The sequence below is a fragment of the Xiphophorus hellerii genome, chromosome 9 (assembly GCF_003331165.1).
Source record: "Xiphophorus hellerii strain 12219 chromosome 9, Xiphophorus_hellerii-4.1, whole genome shotgun sequence".
Taxonomy (NCBI): Eukaryota; Metazoa; Chordata; class Actinopteri; order Cyprinodontiformes; family Poeciliidae; genus Xiphophorus; species Xiphophorus hellerii.
Genome location: NC_045680.1, coordinates 27,849,968 through 27,874,090, shown reverse-complemented (window position 1 = coordinate 27,874,090; position 24,123 = coordinate 27,849,968). Strand labels below are relative to the sequence as shown.

The following is a 24,123-nucleotide window of genomic DNA, read 5'->3' as shown; positions in this document are numbered from 1 at the left end:
GGTAAGATGTCAAAATACACTTTGGTTCATGCTTCATCCTTCAAACTCCAGCAACACACAAGTGCACACACACCCTGAGGTTGCCACAGGACTTTTGTCAGTCTGAAGAAATTTTGAGACCTGTCTTGGAGACTGACTTCAGGGTAAAATAAAAAGAAACAGAAAAATCAAGCTGGCCAGACTAACATCACAGACTCTATGCACACTGCCCCAAAGGTTGAGATTTTGTAGTCAAATGTACTGATTGCCTACATTTCTCATGACAAATTCCTTCATTTCCCACAATCCAAATGGATGTTAACAAGTTTGTTGAGCTAGTTCAGGGGTCGGCAACCCAACATGTTGAAAGAGCCATTTTGGATCAAAAAAACAAAAAAACAAATCTATCTGGAGCCGCAAAAAATTTAAAGTCTTGTATAAGGTTTATAATGAAGGCAAAACAAGCTTTAAGTGTTTATATTAGCTATATTAGCCTATTATCAAAATGACTAAGTGTATACATAATTAGCATTCATGATTAAATGTTTATTTTCCCTGCTGTGCGTCCTGGACAGAATGACGCACCACGTGACTCTGTTGTACAATGATGCTTTAGGTTTACCTTCCGTTACAATATTAATGTATTGTGTTTCGTTGCATTGATAAAATTAAAGAAATGCAATAAAGAAGTCTGATTTTTGATGTCATTTTTATTATGAAGATCGACAGGGAAATGGTCGTTTTTTTCTTTTTGGAACTCGGAAAATCTGCTCCAAAATGCAGTTTGATCGCTCTTTGTAAATAATCACTTTAAGTGTGTGACCGAAAAAACAACTAAACGGAACGTGCATAACGTGCCCCTTATCTGGGCAACAAATGCAATAAAACGCAACCTGCAGTTATAAAATTAAACAGCAGCCTTTTGAAAAGGTAAAGTAGCCTATATAAAATTAAATTAATAAAGTTTAAGTTTAATTTCTGTGCAAATACCAAGCAAGTCAGTGCAATGGTAAAACAAAGCAGCATCTTCTTCTCTTTTGACACGCAACCAACGCAGCCATCCTCGGAATTGAGCAACAAAACACAATAATATCGCTAAGTGTCATTTTAAATATATACTGACAAAAATCATTAATCAATTTATAAAAACAACCACTTTGTTACTAAATATATTTGCCTATGGCAGGATTATGTTCTTATGTGTTTAATGTGACTTCTGTTTACGGACATCACTGAACAGTTTCTCAACATCGGGTTTGTAAGCTGCAACTTTAATCTTGACGCGGCAGCTAATGTAGCACCTTCCCTGGAAATGTTTTTCCACATTACCGTATTTTTCAAACTATAAGCTGCTACGTTGTCCCCATGCTTTGAACCATGCAACTTATAGCCCGGTGCAACTTATAGGTTATTTAAAAAAAAAAAAAAAAAAAATGTAGGTGTGGCTTATAGTAAGGTACGCTCTATAGTCCGGAAAGTACGGTACTGTTTTTGTTATTTGACAACTTCTCGCTACAGAGCAAACATTCAGGTAATCCTTCTGCATTGGCAATGAATGCAAATGATTCGGTCCAAGAATTGTAGAATCTCTCCTCAGCTATTTTTCTCTTTTGCTATCCATGGCCCACCACACACCCGTCGGTTTGCTTACAGCAGCCACCTGCCTCGCTCCGCCCAGCTGAAAGAAACGTGTCACAGGCTATGACGCAAATATTCGTTGACAGAAATGTTGAAATTTAATATTTATTCTACACATTTTTATAGCATTGGAAAACATTAAGAATGATTATGTCATGTTTGTCCTCCTACAGAAACCATATTAAAACAAAAATATATATTTCCCACCCCCATCTTTTTCCATTTTCAAACATTTTTTGAAAAAGCTCCAGAGAGCCACTAGGGCAGCGCTAAAGAGCCGCATGCGGCTCTGGAGGCGGGGGTTGCCGACCCCTGAGCTAGTTGGATGCCTTCTCCCTCCAGGCCAGCCACCGCACCTCTAAGAGCACCAAAAAGTGGTGGTGTAGCTGCTTCTCGTCCTCATGACTGTTTGTGGCAATATTTTACCTTATGAACAAGAGTTCAATGTGAATACTCTTTCCACTTTGAGTCTGACTCCAGTATGCAAACCTTAGAGTAGTGAAGTACACCTGAGTCAGTCCAAACATTTATATTTCACCCTCTAAAGCTAAAAGAAACAGAAAGAACAAGTTGGCCAGACTACCCTGGCCAGTGCTTACCCTAACCCACAGTCAGTCTATGAATTACTTTACTGTTTCATTGTAAATCATGAACGATGAAACAAAATTCAACCTGTACAGTCTGAGTATGGTCTTTCTCATGCCAAAACCAGAACTTTAATCATCTGTTCAAAAAAACTAATGTTTCTAGTCGATGGTTTCTGTTTTGGTTGAAAAAGAGAAACAGCTTTTAGCAGGTGTCAACCAATTAAAAAACGTGCATGTTTAAGTGCAAGTTTACTCTTTAGAACAAAGCAACACGAGAAAATTTGTTGCATACTGTAACAGTGAGTGCTTATAATGTTGTGGCTCATTAATGTAAACTAGTCATAAGAAAGTAGTTAAATAAGCACAGTGTTAAATGATTATTTTAATCATTTTATGAGATCATGTTTTACATTTAACAATCATCATTTTGTGTCATGAAAGACTTTTCCTTTTTTATCTAGTTGTACATTTTCAAAGCATTATTCTTCCAGCAATCCCACCAAAGTGTGGACTGGATGGGCTTACTGGGCTCTTTCATCCTGGGCTAACTGATAGGCTTGATGTTTAATTAATGGCCTGACAAGGTCTAATGAATCTAATGACGCTAACTGCCCTAGCATATGGGTGCCCCATGAGAATCAACACTCCGCACACTAATTTAGATAAATGACGCCCCAGGTTATGCTGGGCTATTTGCATTTCATTTGGTGGAAGCTTCGGGACAAGTGAGGATTAAGCAGGAGGCTGAGTGGGAGATCAAACAGGAAAGGTGTTTAGGGTTGGAGGGATGGGAAGATGGAGCTGTTTACTCCAGTGAGTGTGTGTTGATGTGGATTTTCCGTTGGCTATACGAGATGCTGTTGTCAGATAAAAAGATTGGAAGCAGAAGGGACTAATGGCAGATGTGAGTACCAGAACTTTGGGCAGATGTTGTGAATCCATTCTCCAATGGAGAATAATGTGAGAGAAATCTGGGAGACCCAGTGCTGAGTCTGAACAGCTTTGTCTACTGCACAGTAGACTAGAGAGATTCACATCTTTGTTCTCAACTGAAGCACAAGAGGGAGTAGGAGAGACAGGTTGTATTTGTTGCTCACTAGAAAAATCCACAGCATCATTTCCAACTAAAGCAAAAAAAAATAGTTGTGAGAGGCACTTTCACCAGTATCAAGCAGGACTGGCAGGAAGTTTACACATATCAACAAATTACGGTGGACCACTTTTGTCTCACCTGAGATGGGATGGCGGACTTCAAAGTTGTGGGTCTTAGGATTGCTTCTGACCACGGTATAGACCACTTCTCCCCATCTGTCTGCCAGCTTTCAGCGTGCTCTCTCTGCCTTGTTTGCCAGGAGAACTCTGTCACCAACTTCAATCTCCACCCCTTTGAATCTCTTGTTGTATATGTTGGCTTGCCACTTTTGCTCATCATTTGTATGTTTCTCTGCTACGATCATGGCTTCATGAAGATAATTTCTCAGTTCCTTGATGAACTGTGGGAATGAAATTTCACTGTCATCTCAGAACAGATTCAAACAGGACATCAACAGGGAGGCAAGGAACTCGGCCGAACATTTGTTAAAAGGGTAGAAATCCAGTAGTCTCATGGGTGGTGCTATTGCACATGAATGTCAAAGTGTGTAGCATCTGAGGCCAAACATGTTTTGCTTGTGGTGGAAGACTTCTAATCATATTGCCCAACGTACGGTTGAAGCGGTCAGCAGATCCATTTCCCATTGGATGATAGGCTCTGGTGTGGAACTTGTTTACACCAGAGTTCTGAAGAAGGGCTGCCATCAACTCTCTCTCAAAATCAGCACCTTGATCTGAATGTATTCTTTCAGGGAATCCATAGTAGCAAAAGAAGTTATCCCACAGTTTCCTAGCTACTTGTTTGGCTGTCTGGTCAGGACAGTAGAAGGCATGTGCCAGCTTGGTGAAATGGTCAGTCACTACAAGAACATCAGTGGTGCGGTTCTTGGAATCTTCTGCCGTCCAGAAGTCTATGCATACTAATTCCATTGGTTCTGTAGTTTTGATGCTCTCGAGTGGTGCACGGCCATCTGGGTCTCGTGTTTTGGCTGGCATATTAGTTTGCTTAATGTGATCCCTTACATCCTTCTCGATAAAACTCCAGTAGAACCGTTGTTTCACAAGAGAGAATGTTCTGTCTTGACCCTGGTGACCTGCATCGTCATGGCATCCATGTAAAGCATCTTCTCTGAGTGCCAAAGTGACAATGTATTGGTGTCTCTTCTTCCTGGTAATTAGATCCTTAGACACACAGTACAGAATACCGTCCTCTATGACCAATTTGTTCCACTGCCTCATGAGCCTCAAAGCACTCACAGTTTCTTTAGGTCTCTCCCTTCTTGATGGTCTATGATGTCGCTCAACATTATTATATTACTCTTGCCAGGTCAGCATCTTCTCGCTGCCTGTCTCTAAGGTCTTGCTTGGAGAATGATGGCAGTACATCTTGTCCAGTGGACATCACACACTGGATGTGGTTCACCAACACTGTAGACCTGATTCTCATGGTTGTATTCCAATTATTATGATAATTGAGGAGGGCTCACACCTCTGCTGCAGACAAGGAACTGACTGAAAGAATTGTTACATCATGTACTGTTATGTTGTGTCTTTGTGAAGGTTTCTGGGTAGCTTGATGAATGTTTGACCACCTGAAAACATCTTGAATATCTCCTCCAGATAAACTCTCAGATTCTTTTAGCAGACATCTATATGGCTCACTGATTAGGCACTGACTTATCCTTCTCATAGCAAAAGGCTCTCGACTAAGGGCAAATGCAACAACATTTTTTGGGCCAGGTACATACTTGATGTCAAACTCATAAGCAGCTATCTTTGCGACCCAGCATTGCTCAGATGTATCTAGCTTCAGTTTATGAAGCATATACCATATGGGTATATGGGACAATGGGTTATTGTCTGCCCAAGCAGTGAAAACATGACCTTTAAGCCAATGACTGAACATCTCATAGACTGCCCATTTCAGCGCCAAAAACACCAGGTCGGTGAGCAGGGTATTTACTCTGAGCCTTTTTCAATGTCTTACTGGCAAATGCTATCCACCTTATTCCTGGGAGACGTACTGGGGGAAAGATTATGGATCTTACTTCCGGCGCCCACCGAAAGTAGCAGTATCTCATTGTAATTTGTAGGGGTTTTTGCTAGTCTATATTCATGATAGAAGTTACATCTCTCTTTTTGGTTATAATACAATATTTAGTAAAACCTGCTTACAGACACACTGTCTGCTATCAGAGAGCTGCTCAGTACAGATTATCATAATTGTGAGTTTAATCACGGGGAGCAACAGGAACACGATTGTTAAGTTTTGTAACGGAATGACCGTGAATTAGCAGCGCTGCTAGCAGCTCGTTTCTCTGAAGAACTGACAGTAATGAAGAGAAAAGCTGGTCAGAGATCTGAGCTGCAGGTTTGTGCTGACAGTATAAAACACAAGTACTACTGTCATGGTGGGTGCGTTTTTCAAGCCCACATGCAGAACACCACACAGGAGAGAAATGTGAAATAAAGATAAATTTATTGAAAACACTGCTGGCAGGAATAGTTGGCTCGGGTCGGGTCCAGGGAGAGAGGCTGGTTCAGGGAACAAACAGTTCACTAGAGAGGCAGAGGGAGGTGATGAGTTCAGGTTTGTAGGAAATGACAACGTTAAGAGTGAAGGGGCAGATCTTACTTGTGATCGGCAGGTTAGAGAAGTGAGAGGGTACTGCAGCGTCCGGGGTTTTAGTTCTCAGAGGCTCCAGGTGGTCGACTTGTCTGACAGCGGAGATCCAGGAGGCAAAGGGAGTACGTCGGAGGGCGGACAGGTAGGCTCAGGATCAGCGGTTGTAGAGGAGCCAGGAGGAAACACCTGGAGGCAGGAGAAGCAACAAAGAAAACTTTCACTAGGAGCAGATCAACAAGGCAAACCAGAAGCAAGCTTCTAGGGGCTCAGCGGTACCATGACTGGCTAACACTCAGGCGCCGAAGGACTGGCAGTCAGCTCCTCTTGAACATCTCGCTGATGAGCCAAAACTCGCATCAGGTGTGGGATGACGTCATCCACGCCCTCCGACGGAATGGTAAAGGCACCATCTAGTGGTGGAGAAAAACGAGTGCATGCACAAAAACTCCACAAAGGAGCTAAAAGACCCCGGAACATGACAACTACATAGTATTAGCTTGGTGTGACGTGAATTTTATTTTTCGTTTGAATTTAAAAAATAAAAAAGTTAATGATTTGAGTCTTTATCATTGGGCCAGAAAAAATTATTTGTAAGACAAAATAAAATATCTGGGATTATTTAATCCATCACAACGAGAACCTTGAGGTTCTCCGTTTCTGAGTGTCGCTGCAAATCAGCAGAGATAACCGCAGCTGTTGCGCTCCAGAGGGCAATATGGAGAATCTCCCCACTGCACTAGAACCGAACCAAATCACACATTGACCTCTTACAGAGAGCAACTTGCCACTGGAAAGTGTCATAAGATGTCCTTGTGGAGCTCGGGTAACTGTTGTGCTGTTCGTGACTGTATTCTAATAATCAGACCACGTTTAGTTTGTGGCTGCAGCAAGTGTGTTTTGAACAGGCTTCCAAAAGAAAAGCGGTAGTTTTCATTGCCTACCGACAGATAAGCAAACAAAAAGAATTTGGCTAAAAATTCTTAACTTGAAGAGAGAACCCAAAATGCTTCATGTGTGCTAATTATATTGTGTGGATAAAAAGCCAAAGGAAGAAAACCTGCATCTGCACCCGGAGCAACTGAGTCAGTGAAGTAGCTACATATGCTAGTGCAACATGAAGAAATGCGGCCATTTCTTCAAGTCGCCATCCCTCCCCACAATAGCTGTAGGTTGTGGTAAAACAATATTGTCGCATTTAAGCTTTGATAGCTGGTGTTGACACATATTATATAGCCTAAAAACTCTGGCGAAAGCTGGTTAGCTAGTTGCTAACATGTAAACAAATGGTGTTTCCGGTTTGCGGCGGAAGTAGTGCCCATAAATCACGCAAAGCCTCATGGGGGCTAGGAGTAAGATGAATAGGATGAGCCCTTTCATCAGCTTGAGTAACTTGAGATAGTACAGCACCTGTGCCGTCAGATGATGCGACAGTGGAAAGGATGAATGGCTTGGAAAAGTCAGGGTGAGCCAGTATGGCATTATTGAGCAGTGCATTTTTGAGGTTTTGTAAAGCTTCGTCACATTCTTCGTCTGCAGCTGTGAGCTTTTTGTAGGTATGTCGATGTTTACGCACTCTCCCTTTGTTTGAGCTGTTGTTCTGTTCATTGTTTCAGATGTTAGTCCAAAGAGAGGCTTTGCCACAGAAGAACAGTTTGGAACAAAGCGTTGGTACCACATGACCAGGCCCAGAAAGGACTTGATTCTCTTAGGGCAGGGTTTTTGGCCATCAGGAGACATCAAATCTGACTTTGACATCTTAGTTATAGCTTCTACTTTGGCATACCGGTGCTTTCAATGGCCCAAGAAGGCCCAAGAAGTGGACTGAGCAGGATTCAAACCTCAGGGCTTTTTGCTTCAGGGCGACAATGCTACCAACAGCATAACAAATAATAATATCCATTATTTGTACTGAATAAGAAGTTTAAAGGTGTTTTTATATGTGTTAGAGAATCTGAGTATAATTTAATGTTTTCAGGGAAACTTGGTCATTATTTCACCCTCTGCACTCTGTTTTCCAAAATCCTCCCATAACAGAACAACAAAGCCTGACCTTCAGCTGTAATGGGGTACATAACCTGTTGACTTCTGGGTAATGCAGTTTTTAATGGACTGGCTTGAACCTCCAGAGTGAATGTAGCAAGAATGGGAGCAGGGTCAGGAACAGACGGGGACGTGGGGTGGGGGGTGGGGGAGCGAGGGGTGATAAAGAAAACTGGTATTGAGAGGGAGGAATAGAAAATAAAACAACAACTAGATAAGAGTGTTTGCCTGTTATTGTTTTCCATGTCTAACATCCTGAGACATGGCCTGTGGTATTCAGGAGATTTCATGCGGAGGAGAAAAAGAGAGATCCATAAAGCTCCTGCTTTCCTTCAACACCCTAGGGAGAGCCATCTTTAATTCATGAGAACTATAAAAATAAAGGTTTTTACTCTGATGGCCCTGCAGCCTGTAACAGACTCTCAAAGCTACATGACGACATGCAGATGTTGATGCTGTGGTTACAGAAGGCACCGTTTTGCAGCCCTTTCAATGTATTTAATGTCTGGTAAAACAGAGTCTAAACACCTTTTTTTTCCACTTTTTGGAATAATTAATAATTGTAACATAAAGTGTGTCCACTTCCCAGCAAGGTACTTGAATTAAAATACCTTGTCTGAATTTTTACAGTCTACCAAAATAGTGTTTTTAACACAACTGTGGCAGTTGATGCTTTGGTGAAGCAAAACAGTCCCAGTTGCAGTATTTTAAATGTCTTTCAGAGAATCGCTCCATTTCTTTTTGTCAAATTTTTTGATAAAAAGGTGATGGCTTGATTGGCCTTTTTAGATTGCTCTTCTCTGAGAGAAGTGTAAGAAAGAGCAGCAATTTCTTAATGAAATAGTCCCAATTTCAATGTGTTGAATTATGAAATCAAGTTTTAAGTCATGTTTGATATATACAGTATTTTTTTTTATAACAAATGTGCTGTAAAATGAATATGTGGCTGGAAAACACATAACTCTGCCCCTTTAAGGAATTATGTCAGCTCTCACACAGAAAACCCTCCAAACTTTCCCTTTATCAGTTAGTTGATTGAACTATTGAATCAGTTAGTTGGCTTATTAGTTAGTTGTTTTTTTTATTAAATGATTTAGCATGTATGCATTTTATGTCACATTTGTTGATGGGTAAGTAGGTATGACCTTAGGCTGTAATGGGTTACACAACCTGTTGACTTCTGGGTAATGCAGTTTTTGATGGACTGGCTAGAACGTCCAGAGTGGAGAGTGTATCAAGAATCAAAGAAGGAGCAGGAACAGATGGTTTATCCAGTTTACTTGTTTTTCCACAGGTTGGTGAGAATTCAACCTTAAATAAAAATATCAAGACATCCAAAATATGCTTCAGAGAATACATTTGCACTTCCACAATTCTTTACTTAAGACAAGCCTGTCTGGCTTCCCACTAGCACTTGACTGTAACCAGCAAGCACAAAATGTAAAGAGTCTCCATGGATACACTTTGTCATGCCATTATATTACAGTGTGTTACCCAGATCAGCCCGTGTGGCTTTACGTTTTTTTATTATTTTTTTTAGTATTATTACTCATATTATCTCACAGTTCTGCTGTGAAACACACAAGGCAGTTGGGCTTACTATTTAATCTGTTTAGGTTTTCGTCATGATGTGAAAATCTATACAGTAAGTGGCTTTTTTAAGGTTGTTTTCATGTTTAATTTATGAGGAAATTTGAATAATTTTCGGTGCTCCGTTGCCCTGCTGGTGCCTCGGTGTTGGAGAGCCGTGATTGACAGCACGCTTCATATTCCATAACTAAAGCAGCTGAGGAGGTTGTGTCAAATTAAATGGTTGAGAAAAATATTCCCCCACTTTCATGCTATGTCTGATATGCCTTGATCAGGGAAATGTCTTTGACTGTAAAATCAGCATGTTGGTGTGATGGCACTTTATGAATAGGAGGTAAGTAAGAAGGCTTGAATTGACACACCATCTTGTCATTCTGTTGGAAGCTAACAGAGATAAAATGAGAGGTAGCTGATCAAAAAAGCCACATTTATTTTCTAATGTTTATGTTGCCTATTTAATACATTCTTTTGAACATTTACTGATCATCTGAGAGCCTAAAGGCCTTTTGGGACCCAAAGCCTGACCCTAAAGTGAGGGACTCTGTTTTTTAGGGTTAAGTTTAGAGGTGTGGTGTGTATTAAGATTTATTTAGGGTTAGACATGAATGGAGTTATTACAAACTTATGTATTTACATTCTTCTTATTATTTATGTCTTATTAATTAGGGGCAGGACTTTGATGTGTCATTTTGATTAATTAATAATATCCATATTAGCAAAATTAATCACTTTGTTTTTTTTTTGCATACAAAAGGACCCAGAGATGAGACAATCACTTTTAACAGACTGAATGGTAAATGGTTTATTAACACTGTAATAAGTGGACCAAGCAATTTTACACAAATATTTCATCTGTTGATGCGTTTTTTTAAAAGAATTTTTCACCCCATGGGGGAAACCGTTCCATCCTGTGGCAAAATTGTGAATTACAATATAAAATGTCGTGTTTCACAGTAGATGTTTTAGGTCCTGCGTATTAATGACAATCAGTCATCCAGTTTCAGGGCTGTCATGGAGGACACAAAGCAGTGGCCATTTTGAAGTTGGGCAGTTTACACCTGGGAATAGTTTGAGCTTTTGACATTGCTTTTTTCGTTCTGCTTGTACGAAAACATGCATGTAGCATGTTTTTGTAGTCACCGTGCTAAACGATGCCTCCAAACAAATGTTGATATCTCAGGAACCGTAAAAGGTATGGATTTCATTCACCCACCGATTTTATCAGGAAGAATAGGGGAACATTTCTGTCCTTTTTAAATTTTAGGTTTTACTTTTTTTTTTTTTTTACATTGCATGGAATAAATTACTGTAACCCAGCATACTAGTGGTATCCTAGATGCTATCATTAGTATTTTAGCTAGTTTTAGCTTTTTAGCTAATTTTGGCTTTTACCTGGGTTTTTCACTCTGCGTGGACTATTTCGCACCTTTCTGCAAGTCTTCAGCAGTTGGCTTCAAAAGCTTTTGCCATTTTCACCATGAGCATTGAGCATTCACACTTGCATTTTCATAGGAAATGCACACTTTCTAGTTTAAGTTGTTTTTTTAATGAAGATGTGAGAATTGGAAAACGGTGAACTCTTGCAAAGCCAACGTACATGTGCAGACAATAATGGTAAAACATTTTAACAGGCTTTGTTCTCCCAGGCTGTGAGAGGAGTAAGGTGATGCTATCTGCACTGTGTGGGGCTTGTAACAGGAGGTCAGTGCTGCACTGAACTTTTGTTCCATTTTAGTGAGAGAAGCTTTCATCTGCATTGAGCTAGAAGTAATGAAAGTGTGGTGGAGCATTGAAGATTGATGCCAGGGAACTCCCAGACCTCCTCTCTCTGCGTTTTACCCTCCCTCATTCATCTATAAGCTCTCTGCCTTGTCTCTTCTGCCTTCCTGTTTTCATCTGTTTGCTTTGTCTTTGTCTCTCATGATGTGTGTTTTTCTCCTTACCTTACTCTGTCCACTCTTCTCTACAGGATTTTACCTTTGCTTTTTCAGTTCTTTCTCCCAGATATAGGAGTGGTTTAGCAGTTGCACTTCTGAGGCAACCACTTCAAACCTAAACTGAAATTGGTATCAGTCACAGTTGCTGTGCAGTTTTGTGTTTGTTTTAATTCAACAAAACCTCACTTAAGTACAAAGAAATGTTCATAACAAGAACATTGGTGTTGATGTATCTGTGCCGGAGTGAAAATTACAAAGCCATTCTCTTTAAGTTTAAATGCCAGAAGCAGCTTTTCTTTACGCCACTTTGTTTTATATTTAGTGAATATAATTGCCCTTTCATAGTCTGCTTTACGACGGATGACGTAAAAAGCACAATTAAGCTTAAAGACATAGTAAGACATTTGCTGGAAGGTTTTATGCAGCTCAGGCCTGGCAGAACCACAAATTGTCTTTGTATATGTCAGTCATGGAAAGCTTCAACAAAAACCTTAATGATCCAGTAGCTGGGGTCAAAACACAAACAGGACTTTCCTTAATGTCTGACACTTTGCTAAGTATTTATCTATGTCCTTTAGCCAAACACAACTTCTCTTAGCTGTATTAGTATATGGAAGGGCAACTTATTATAGTTTAGATCGTCACGATTTTAGTTTGTTTCCAAGATCCAAGATTCATAAAAATGAATATTTTTATTGCCAAAAATATTCATTTCAGCATCTAAATAATTGAATTCGGTCTTTCCAATGATCTCCATGTCCACAGATGTATAAGATCAAACAGATTTGCAATAAGAGTGAATTCCAGCATGGTACCATAATAGGATGCCATAAAGGTTTTCTAACAACCAAATACCCTACAGTCAACTGTTAGTGGTGTTACAACAAAGTGGATCCTCACAAAACAAAAATATATCGTAGATACGATGCAGTATATTGGAAGATATCATTCATTACATTGAACAATATATTCTCATATATGAGATTTAGTATTTACATTCTCCAATATATTGGTTTAGACCCTATAAGTGTATATGGATAAATACAAAACATGCATATATGCTGCTCATATATCTATTCATATATTACCAAACATTTTCCCATATAAATTGTAATCAATTATGGTAGTTGGTAATGAATATAAAATTATTTATATTTTTGGACATATAAACACATAGTCATCTTTAATATATTTTAATGTATGGAAAGCTGCAATTATTTGTATATTTTGAAATATTTCCAGTAATATATTGGTAAATATAGTTTCCTTTCATGGAAAGGAGAGCGATAACGGCAACAAGGCCACGGAAAATCCCAAGTGTCAAGAGATGCTGAGTTGCCCAACGCACTCAGGATGCCGACTTTCTGCATAGTCAATACAGTGTGTAGGGAGCTTCATGGCTGAACAGCTGCATGCAAGCCTTGCATCACGGAGAGCAATGCAGAGCTTCGAATGTAGTGCTGTACAGCACACCACCACTGGGTTATGGAGCAGTGGAGATGTGTTCTCTGGAGGGATGCAGCAGACTTCTGTCTGACAGTCCAACACAGGAGAGTTTTATGGTTGTCAGGAGAATGGCACTTGCTTGAATACATTATGTTAAGTGTAAAAAATGGTGCAGGAAAAATAATGGAGTTTTTATTTGTGTGTTTCTAAGTAGGTGGGCGTGGTCCCTTTGTTGAAGCTGTTATAGCTAAAGGTCTGGGCTGACTTTATGTTACAGCATATGGGTTATGAATGAGATGGCACTCAGCTGGATCTCCATTTCCAAATCCAATATTTTTGCTTTAATGTGACCTGTACCTGATGTTTACATGACAGTCTGAACAACACAGATCCCATTTTTACAAATGCAGCTCAGGCCACTTGGATATGTGATATCTGACCCCTTCTAATGTGACCTGTGTCTGTACGGCCAGGTCATCTTCACCTGGCCTGAACGTTGTTGAAACTCGACAAACCTCACTGTTCTGCACCTAATACATGGAAGCAGAAGGAAAAACAACCATGGAAGATCATGTTGATTAAGTTGTTAATATGCTAGCTCTGGTTGGACAACAACTTTAAAATCCCAAAATATGCTCCACCATTAGCATCCACCTTTACTTCCACTGAGCACACCTGCTAAGTGTGACATTATTGCGCCCTCTACTGTGCATGCGAGACACTTTGAGCTCGTTTTTGCAGTTCACTCAGGAGATACATATAATTGGAAATGTAAATGACCACGCAAAATGAATCCAAGTAAACAACAAATTTGAATTGAGCATCACAGCCTGCAGTGTGACCATGTGCTTCTAAAAAAGCTGCAATAAACGTCTGTTTTTGTGTCTTTATGCTCCAGGTGACTTCATGGCCTACAGGAAGGTGTGTGATGCCCAGGCGGGGCCACTGGATGGAGAGGTTCTGCGCTGCTCTGGATCCCTGGAACTCGACTGGGACCTGGACAAGGAGGAGCTGCAGGAAGCAGGGCCAAGCAGCGAGCGCACGCAGATGCAGCATGGCGACTGCCAGAGATCAGGTCAGACATTACTGCCATCTTTCTGTTATAATTATGGTTTGTCGCCTAACCAGGCTAAGCTGTTGTGAATCTTTCAGCTCATATTTAGTTAATAAATGTTCCAAGTGAAGTCAGATTAATAAAACCGAGTGTATGAACCATTTATAAAAACCTTTCACTGCACTGAGAATTCACAAACTGCGCATTGTCAGACAATTATTGGGAAAATGAAATAATCATCATAATTCACCTAACCTAAGTTATTATCTATGCTCTATTGTTTGCTGTTGAGATGTGTAATAAGGCTGGGCTGAACCTCATGCAATATGCATCACCCATTGATGAGTAAGATTCATGATTTTTTATAATGCAAATATGATTCAGTTTTGTGTTGCAGTTGGTACAGATCTGTAGCACAGATCCCACATACTTTTGATTAGGCTGAGGAAAATATTTTCTGAAAATATGTATCAGGATCTCAAAACAAACAATATTGAGTCACTTGAACAATTTTTTTTCCTCTGACAAAAGCTGCAACAGTTGGAAGACCATTTATAAGAAATTTAAAACTATTACATTTACTACATCTATTTTTTTTATTTTTTACTACCATTAATGGACTACTATCTAGTTGTCTGAACTAAATGTAAATTTCATTTTAATTTGTTATTAATTTCTTTTTTTTCATTCATTGTCTTTGTTTTAATACTTATCAGGATAGATTGAACCCAACATGATTAATTTCCTCAGTCCTTCAAACATTATGCTGAGCTAGAAACTGTATATTTCTGTACACATTTTTTTAAATTATCCCTGTTTGATTCAGTACCCTGATTGGTAATAACCCATCGTCCCTGAATAACATAGTATCTGATTTGTTGTTCTTTTTTGTTTTGCTGTTTTTGTTCCTTTTCTTTTCCCTTTATTTAGAAATGGAAACCTTAATGTAAAAAAAAAAAAAAAAGCAAAAACATTATGTGAACTGTGACCTCTAGGTTGCTCAGACCCTGGCCCTGACCCTGACCCTGAGTTCATGGAACCCATCCAGAATTCCGTCTCAGTTTCACCTCATGGACGCTTTGAAAGACTTCAAGAGGATCCCAACTACATCTCTCACTTCACCAGGACGACTGGCCACAAAGGTCAAAGGCGACTTCACTGTTTCATAGTCAGGTAGTTACAGAGCAGCTTTACTGTATTATGGTGCATTAATGGAAAACACAACCGGTAAAATGTTACCTCATCTCATACCATGCTAACACAGCTTTTCAGGTTAATACAAAAAGCATGCAAATAATTTAGCTCTATGACTTTTATGGAATATTTTCAATCTATTTAGTAGGCATAAATAATGATCTGTCAGAATCCTGGGTTGTTTGCATTGTTTTGAGGTTTGTTTATTGCTGTGTATTCCTTAGTTTCTTGATTTGGTCAGATAAGTCTTGTTTCCGTCTCACTTTAGTTTAGTTTGTAGTGATTCAAGTTTATTATATTTGTTTATTCCTTGTATCTCGTTATTCTCTTTTTCTCTTAATTCTCCTGCTGTACTCTCCCTCGCCCTGTATGCCATGTTCTTTCTCTCTCTCTCCTCTCACACCTGCTACCTGTTAGTCATTTAGTCCAGTCTATTGTTCCTGCATTTTGTGTTCATCTGGCTGTTTGTAAGTTTTGTCTGTCATCATTATTTTCATTAAACCTTCACTGTCCATTCGATGTCTCTACCTCTTTGATGAGTCCACTTCAACCTTGATGCAACATGCCAAAATCTGATTAAGCTGGTAAATTTGCAACATCTCATGAAAGGAATCATAGACTTTTTTCTTCACTGTGAAGCAAAACCTTTCCATTTTGAATGATGAAAGAACATTCTGGATTTTCTATTCAGTATAACACTTAACAGGAGCAGCGCAACAATACATTGCATTAATAATTCATAGATAACTTCTCTGCAATTCAGATGTCAGCAGATGTTAAGTCTATATCACCACCAATAGCAGAAGTACAATGCTCACTTTTCTGCATGCGATATGACTTTTCTAAATGCATACCCTGGCTCCACATAATGCATTCATTACAATTCCCTTTGAAAGACTATTCATCTGAGTATTATCATTATATTCTGATTAGAGTTCTGTCTTCTTTTCTCTTGGTCTTATCGTTCGCATCATGTCAGCTAACCTGAAACAGTTTCCTGTTCCTCTTTGCTGTTTTATACTGAAACCTTTCTCCAATTTTGTCCATAGATACTTCCTTGCCGGGGTGGGAATTTTTGTCCTTGGTATTCTCGTTGGCTGGTTCATCCACACTTCTTCGAAACGTCCAACTGCTCCTCCACCTGAAAGCTTGGACCTGCTTGAAGAGCTGCTCAGAGGAATCAAAGCTGACAAGATAGATGCTCTCCAAAAGTAAGTTTGTATTGTCCTCACAGTCAGACAACATACATATGGCACATAAGACTTAATAAAACAGAGCAATCTGAATGTCGACTAGACAAAGGCAAATTTTACTAATGACTCTAAAATAAAGTATTGAGGAGTGTTTTCTCAAACTCTGTATTCAGAGTTGTCCGTATAAAGGAGCAAGTGATAATTAGGTTTAATTTTTGATAATTGAGAGACAAATACAGGCCACATTTTGTCTCTTGTATGCCGAAAATTGTTGTTCAAGCTTAGTTTAAAAACATGAGTTCCAACGACTCCTGAAGGTAACCATCCTCACCTGTCATCTCTTCTCTCCTTGTTAGCATGTGTCTATCAAAATCTTTGAGTTTTTCTGCGTGACATCAGCCTGCCCTTTGCAGTAACACCAGTTTTAAACTTTCTGTGATGGCTTTCAAAACAGTGTTTTGTTTTTTTAACTATTGCTCCAGCATCAAATTCATGAGGTCATACACTGATGTTGGATGGGACTGACTGGCTGCTCAAATACAGTTTGAAACTTACTGACCACTTCAGAGACTCTCATTGTTCACCTGTTTGTCAAAGCAATTTATAAACTTGTTTATAAATTTAAATGATGTAAATTGATGGGCAAATTGTTTTGGCAATTTAATGGCTCATATCACAGTTGGAAATAGTTTTGAAGTTATATATAAGCATGTAATTATTTATACGGTAAGCTGGTATTTGATAGTCCCAGTTTGGCTCTTTAAAGTGTTCTGTATACTTTTGAGAGCTCCAGTATGTCTTCGGTCTTTTTGTATCTGTAAGATTTGCCTCAATTGTTTTCATTTCTTACTGTACGTAATGTCATGTAATAATCTGGATGTTAGTTGGCAGCAACAAGCAGACACTCAAGTAGGCAAATTTATAAAGCCACATAAAAGACGTTCTGAAGACAGAAAGACCTTACTAACTTCAAGTAAAGAAACAATGAAGTTGGAGCACATCGAAACAGCTTTGCTTGACTAAACTGGAGAGATGTTTCTGTAAGAATTAATTCTTGTTTGGATTGTAGGATTATCCCAAGCTGAGAAATGATTGCATTTGCATGGATAGATACATACTTAGTCAAGAACAATCAAACTGGAACAGACAGTCGTTTCCCAGATAAATCTTCCGTTGGTGCTTTTTATTTTAGGTTCCCAATCTCCCTTCTTTGTCAGCCAGTTTAAAAAAAAACAAAGAAAAAAACACTTTTTTATTTGTGTCAAAGTGAAAAACAGCAGGTTTTACTTTTTTAATTTGTCACTCAACACTTATGTAACTAATTATTTTTTTACTCTTTCAAAGAGGTATGAAAATGCAGATCTTCTTTGAAGAGAAACTAATTCAGGTTCAAATAACTTGAAGGTTGCTTGTCAATACAAGCAACCTGTCCAAGAAATGTCTGTCACTCCAGATAATTATTCAAAATTAACAAATTCTGCCATGTTACTTTAGGAAAAAAAATATTTAGTATTTAGTGATTAATTCTGATTAATAATTGCAGGTTCTGAATAGGTGGCCAAACATATTTTTTATCTGGATAATATGGATATTCTCAACCAGTGGTTTCCTAGATACCGGCAGCCCAGCAAATTCTGTATGTTAGTAGTTCTGCATTCCTCTATGAAAATATTTGTAAATTGGTTGGTTCCAGACATTTTTCAGAAAAACAGCATCCTGTCAGTGAAAACAGGTTCAGAACATGACATTTTGTTGGAAGAAAACAGTTTTTAGATTAGAATAGCCAAAATAGCAAGAAGATCCAACATGGCCTGAAGTCAAGTTTATTTGTATAGCACATCTCATTAGAAAGGCATTTGGTGTTTGAAGTTGATGAGTCATTCATGGATTCTTGTTGAGGTGCAACGGACTTGTTGTTCAGTGAAATTCTTGTGATTTAACCTTGATGTCGCTTGTTATGGCTGCTTTTTCCCTGTTTCTCTGCTGGTCAGGCTGGTTCACCTGTTAAATGTCTTCCCAGATCTGAAGGATGAGGTTTATTTTCAGGGAGGTTTCCTGTGGTGCTGTGTGTCGGTTGTCTTATTTCCATATTCAGCGTTTTCCTCCACATTTACTTCAACTCAGTGAATGTTCATTTCTATCACTATGATTGTCTGGAGAAGTTTGTCAAAGTCCTCGGTGGAGAACAGCGGCATCTTGTACTGGTTTAGCTTGTGAACCTTTAACATTTTGCTTAACCAATCGTTCTTGCTTTGCTGAAACTGCTGCACATCATTTAATCAAAAAAAAAAAAAAAAAAAAAATCTGAAATATCTTTTTGGGTATATACTGAATAACTACTGATGATTTAACTTTTTTTGCTGCATCAAAACAGGGATTTTCCCACATGCAATGCAATAATTTTTCAGGGTTAAGGAGGTGCAGCTTAGTTGGCATCATGCATTGTTTACTTAACCTCAGCATTATAATGACTCAGAAATAATGTTTAATTGATTAAGATTTTCTTTCTATGCAGCACGGACTTGTCTACTTCGATACCACGTACAAGGCTGATTTCATAAATGTCCGTCAAGCATTCATGATTCCATTTTCAGTTTTTCCTTTTTTGTGAAGCAACGCTGCCCTGGCACATGTAGGTTACAAGGAACCGTGTACCAATAATCCAAAAGTTTCATAAGTAAGCTATAGACCAAAACGCCTTTCTGTGTACAAATAATGTAGAAGTCCAGGACTGTGTGTGGAAAACATGTCGGAAAACACTATTTTTAACACAAACTATTCTGTTATCGCTGTGTTCTCTGTGATCTCAACAACTGCTGTATGGGTTAGGGTTGGGTTAGTGGTGTGTGTAGTAGGTCTGACTGGAAAATTACAATTCGTCATTTGTATGTGGACCACACCCAACTTTGTCTCTAATATATCCTGAGAGCATGTAGCTGTCAGTGCACATCCTGTCTAGCTTGATTGACACTTCAGATTAAAATGCATGCTTCCATCCATCATCCATCATCCATCCATCCATCCACTGTCAATATCTGCTTTTCCAGAGGTCGCAGGGGAGCCGGTTCCCCTCTCCATGCTGGGTGGAAGGCAGGACACATCCTGGACACGTCACTAGTCCATCAGTACATATCACTTATCTAATATTTACCATCATTATCACTGCAATGTCACAATTGAGAAAAAGGATGCAAGTTGGTATTTTTGATTTTTTTTTCTTTTCATTTGTAGGCAAAAATAAAAAGACCAAGCAGTAAATAAGGCAAGATGTTTGCATATTTACTCTATACAGACAGATGCATATTTTAATCCAGTGTTGGTAAACAATCAGACTGTTTCAGGTGTGCACTGGCAACAAAACGCTTTGTCAATATCACCAGATATGGGAACAAAAAATAATAATAATAATTGGTTTTGTAGCAAAAATGCAGAACTACACAGTTATGAGAAAGTTATTTGTTGGAATAGTAGCTGTATATAATTTGCTATGTATATGAGGACATTTATGTGTTTCAGAGGAGGCCTTGTTAAAACACACACCCCCACGCACACACACCCCCACACGGATGCAAACAGCATTAGTTCACTGACACTCTGGGGTGGGAAAGCAGAGGAGATGTGATGTAATCTGATAAGTCTGTTTTTTAAGTCCTCACATTTTCAGGCTGTTACTGCCTGAAGGCTACATATTCACTGCCCCCAGTCTGCAGCCTAGGAACAGCTTATGCACAGAGAAACAAGAGGACAGATGAAAACACAGACAGAGGACAGGGTAAGTGATGACAGAGAAGGTTTGCATTTGGCCCATTAAAATGCCATTAACATATTTTTCCCTCCCAGTGAATGCTAATGGACTTTCACTTTTGCTTTAAGTGGTATAAAAAATATAAAGGCTGGGCAAAATGAAAAATTAGGCAAAATACGATTCATGTGCTATCTTTAGAGGAAGTAGGGATGTTTTGAATGTTAATAGCAGTAAAGGCGACATGAGATGGCTTCATCAAGTCACTATTAATGTAAATATAAAGAAAAGCATGAATAAATGTTTGAAACATATGCAAGGGCTGACTGAGGTTCACTCTCTTGGACATGAATGACGCATTAGGACATTATGTTTACACACCAAACAGGTTTTTTACAGCACATGTTTGTCATACATGAAGTATGACAAACTGCCTAACAGAGAGTTGGTCTTCATTTTGCTTTGAAAACAGCCCTGATGCATCAACACATGGATTCTGCTAGACCCCTGAACGTTTGCAGCATTATCTGACAATGAGATGTTTGAAGATTTTTTAAAGTTCTGGAAGAGGTGTGGTGGAGCTCCAGGAATTGGACCCCCTTCTCCAACACACACCATACATGCATGATTGGATCTAAAATTGGAGAATTTGGAGGCCAAGTCATCACCTCAAGCTAACTGTTGTCCTCCTGCCGATTGCAATGTCTATTGAAATGGCGTTTCAATTGACATTCAATTGACGTTTTTGAAATGGCTTGTTTTCCAGACACCATGATACATTTACTAGTTGTCCGAAAATAGCTGAATGATTCTTTTTAGTGATTGGATTGTTTCTAGAAGCAGTACAGAAAAAAATGGTACAAAACCATGCAAAAAGTGAATTTTCCATAATAGTTCTCCTGTAATAATAATGGAATGTAGCAAACATTGGGCTTTTCCACAAAAGAGGTTGCAGTCCTTAATCATTTATGGTGTTGGTGCCAGTTGTAACTGGTTTCCCAACAGCCAATACCCAAGTTAAGGACATGTTACGACATTAAGCATCTCATTCACGTTTTGTCTTTCATTCTACGTTTTTATGTATGGGGACTATTTGACCACACATGCATTATTTATCCCAGTGTTTCTGAAGCAGATGTCTCAGTTGTAGTTTGAACACAGTGGTGCTTATGAATGCCTCACAATCCTAATCAAATGATTTCTCATCCCAACCAGCAGCTGGAAAATTGGAGTTAATCTCAGCTTCCACAGTGAGATTTATTGACACCACCTGGATATATTAAAAGGTGTTAAAGATCTTAGTTAGAAGTGGCATTTATGGCTAAATAATTAGCTGTGAGCACAGATTGAAGCTGGACATGACATACTTCAATTCTGTCACAAGGGATTTTAAAATAAACTTTTTGAAGATAGACAATCAGGTTGGGGTATTCTCATGTGAAATTGACTTTTCATTCCTGTTGAAGTGCATTGTTTTACTGTTATTTGACCAGTCCAAAAAAACTCTGGAGTTTTGAACGTGGCACTTACCTCAGTAATTGACTGCTAGAGTTTGTCAACTAAGAGTTTGTCTTGGTGGAAGCAAATAGAACTGGAGCTTAGTAAGCTTCAGCACCAGTTAAACATTGTAACTGATTTTTATTTAGTCTAAAACGCAATAACACATAATTCCTTTATTGAACACTTGATCATTTATAGCAAAGGCTGTGTCTCCAGCTAAAATAATCCTTGTAGCATCAACATCTGAGAGGCTCAGCCCTTTCTGCTTGACTTAATATCAATGCAGTGTAGAGCTGATCTGTTGACTTTTATTTTTTATATTTTGATAATTAGTAAGAAAAAGATCTTTAATAGTATCTGAACCAGGTGAAGCTAAAACTACCACTAGAGGAGTTCTGGGTAGAACATGTTTACAGACAAAGATATATATATATATATATATATAATATATACTGTATATCATAAATTTTTGGCTTTATTACTGCTTTGTGAGTTTTGTTTTTTTAAGCAAATGGCATTTTTATGTATACTTCTTTTGACGATTATTTCAATAATTAATTAATCACATTTAACCCATTTAATGGTTTCAGTTGAATCTAGTTTTCAAATGAGCTCAAGTCATTCAGGACATCTGCTTAAACAGTCAAACATACAATTTAAATACTTATTACTGTATTTTCCGCACTATAAGGCTCACCTAAAAACCTTCAATTTTCTCAAAAGCCGAGAGTGCGCCTTATAATCCGGTGCGCCTTATATATGGACCAATATTGAGCCACAACAGGTCTCGCAACTATGGTAAGCAGCCGCCGACTTCATTTTCCCCCGTAGAAAAAGAAGCGCGCGGTGCACGCTGGGTTTTGTGTAAAGACCCCAAAATGGCTCCTATTAAGAGACACGCTTACGACGCAGAGTTTAAGCTCATGGCGATCAGTCACGCAGTAGGACATGGGAATAGAGCAGCAGCGAGAGAATTTAACATGAACGAATCAAAGGTGCGGAAGTGGATATATATTGTGATTGAACTAATGTTTGATTTGCCGTAACAGTATCAAACTGTTTTTTACGTGTTTATTGAATCAAGGAAAAGTTCCCTTCCACTATATGTTATACCTTGCTGTTGTTAAAAGATAAACTGTGTCACAAAAATACCACGTCACTGACTTTACCTCGGGGAAAATAATAAAACAACTGTTTATTGATTTTGGGAATGAACAGTTTTCAGAACGCTGGTTTGTAATTATTAATAAAGTTTGACTGACCTATCTGACTATTTTGTTGACATTCCCTTTAGCGCAGTTCCATCATGTATACCGTAACCCCAGCCTCTACTGTAGCATCTATTCTATGCGCCTTATAATACGGTGCGCCTTATATATGACAAAAGTTTTAAAATAGGCCATTCATTGAAGGTGCGCCTTATAATGTGGTGCACCTTATAGTGCTGAAAATACGGTACTTGTGACAGATAAATTGCACTTTATATATGCACCTCTATTTTTTATCGTGCACTTAGAAGTCTAACAATATTATGCAGATGACAAAAAACAACAAAGTTGCAGATTTTCACTTTACTTGATGTTTGATGTGTAAGGCCAAATTTAGCATCTGTTATTTGGGCAATAAGCATTTATTCAGTGTGAACTGTATATAAACAATTTTGAATAGATTTTGCATCATGCACAGGCCCTCTGACTATCTGCCTGAATGTGAGCTAATGGAGATATGCAATTACAAATCTACACATTTGAAGATGTGATACCTCAATATATGAATGTTTTTGGTACTTAAATTTGAAGCAGAACCATTTCAACATGACATGTGCATCAATATCACTGTACTTTATGTTTCCTATCAGGCGGTGAGCTGCACTATAACCATTTACAAGTGAAACATTTGCAGTTGCAATATAAAAAACACATTTTGTTTACATCAGTGGTGTCTTCATAAAGTCATTCACACATTATAGAAATGAAGAGCAGAATACATGAAGATGGGAAAGAATAAAAATGAAAACAGAAACGGTCAGCTGTAGGTAGGAGAGAGACAATCACTGAAAACACTTCACTGATGGGGGATTAAATGGCTAAGTTTAGCCACATTGAGGGCAGAAAGTTACAGTCGTCATGGAGATCAAGCTACAGAGGATGATGAAGAGGATCAAGACAAAGATAAATTTTATTGATATTTATATATATATATATATATTGTACCCTGCCAGGGGATCTTTTTTGTGGGCTCTAGTGTCCCTTATTTTTTCAAAGTAGGCTGACAGGAAAGGGGGAAGGAGAGGGGGGAAGACATGCGGCAGATGTCGCTGGGAGTCGAACCCGCGACGGCCGCGTCGAGGACTCAGGGCCTCCAAATATGGGTCGCGCTATCCCCTACGCCACCAAGGCACTCCCCAATTTTATTGATTTTTAAAAATATATATATATTTCTTTTCTTTTGCTTTAGAAAAGCAAAATCCAGAGTGAAACATTTAGTGCCGAATTCATAAAGTAT

At 38.7% G+C, this 24,123-nt stretch overlaps 1 protein-coding gene across 3 annotated transcripts in view; it reads left to right on the top strand.

The window, feature by feature from the left end:
- Positions 1 to 24,123, top strand: part of naaladl2 (N-acetylated alpha-linked acidic dipeptidase like 2) — a 421,085-nt gene that overhangs the window by 153,688 nt on the left and 243,274 nt on the right. For all 3 annotated transcript variants that reach the window (XR_004340546.1, XM_032572669.1, XM_032572668.1), the window contains 3 exons: positions 13,834 to 14,010; positions 14,985 to 15,162; positions 16,233 to 16,394. Coding sequence is in view for 2 of the 3 variants with exons in the window: in XM_032572669.1 (XP_032428560.1) it covers positions 13,834 to 14,010; positions 14,985 to 15,162; positions 16,233 to 16,394 (517 nt within the window). In the remaining variant the exon portion in view is untranslated. The remainder of the gene's footprint in view (positions 1 to 13,833; positions 14,011 to 14,984; positions 15,163 to 16,232; positions 16,395 to 24,123) is intronic.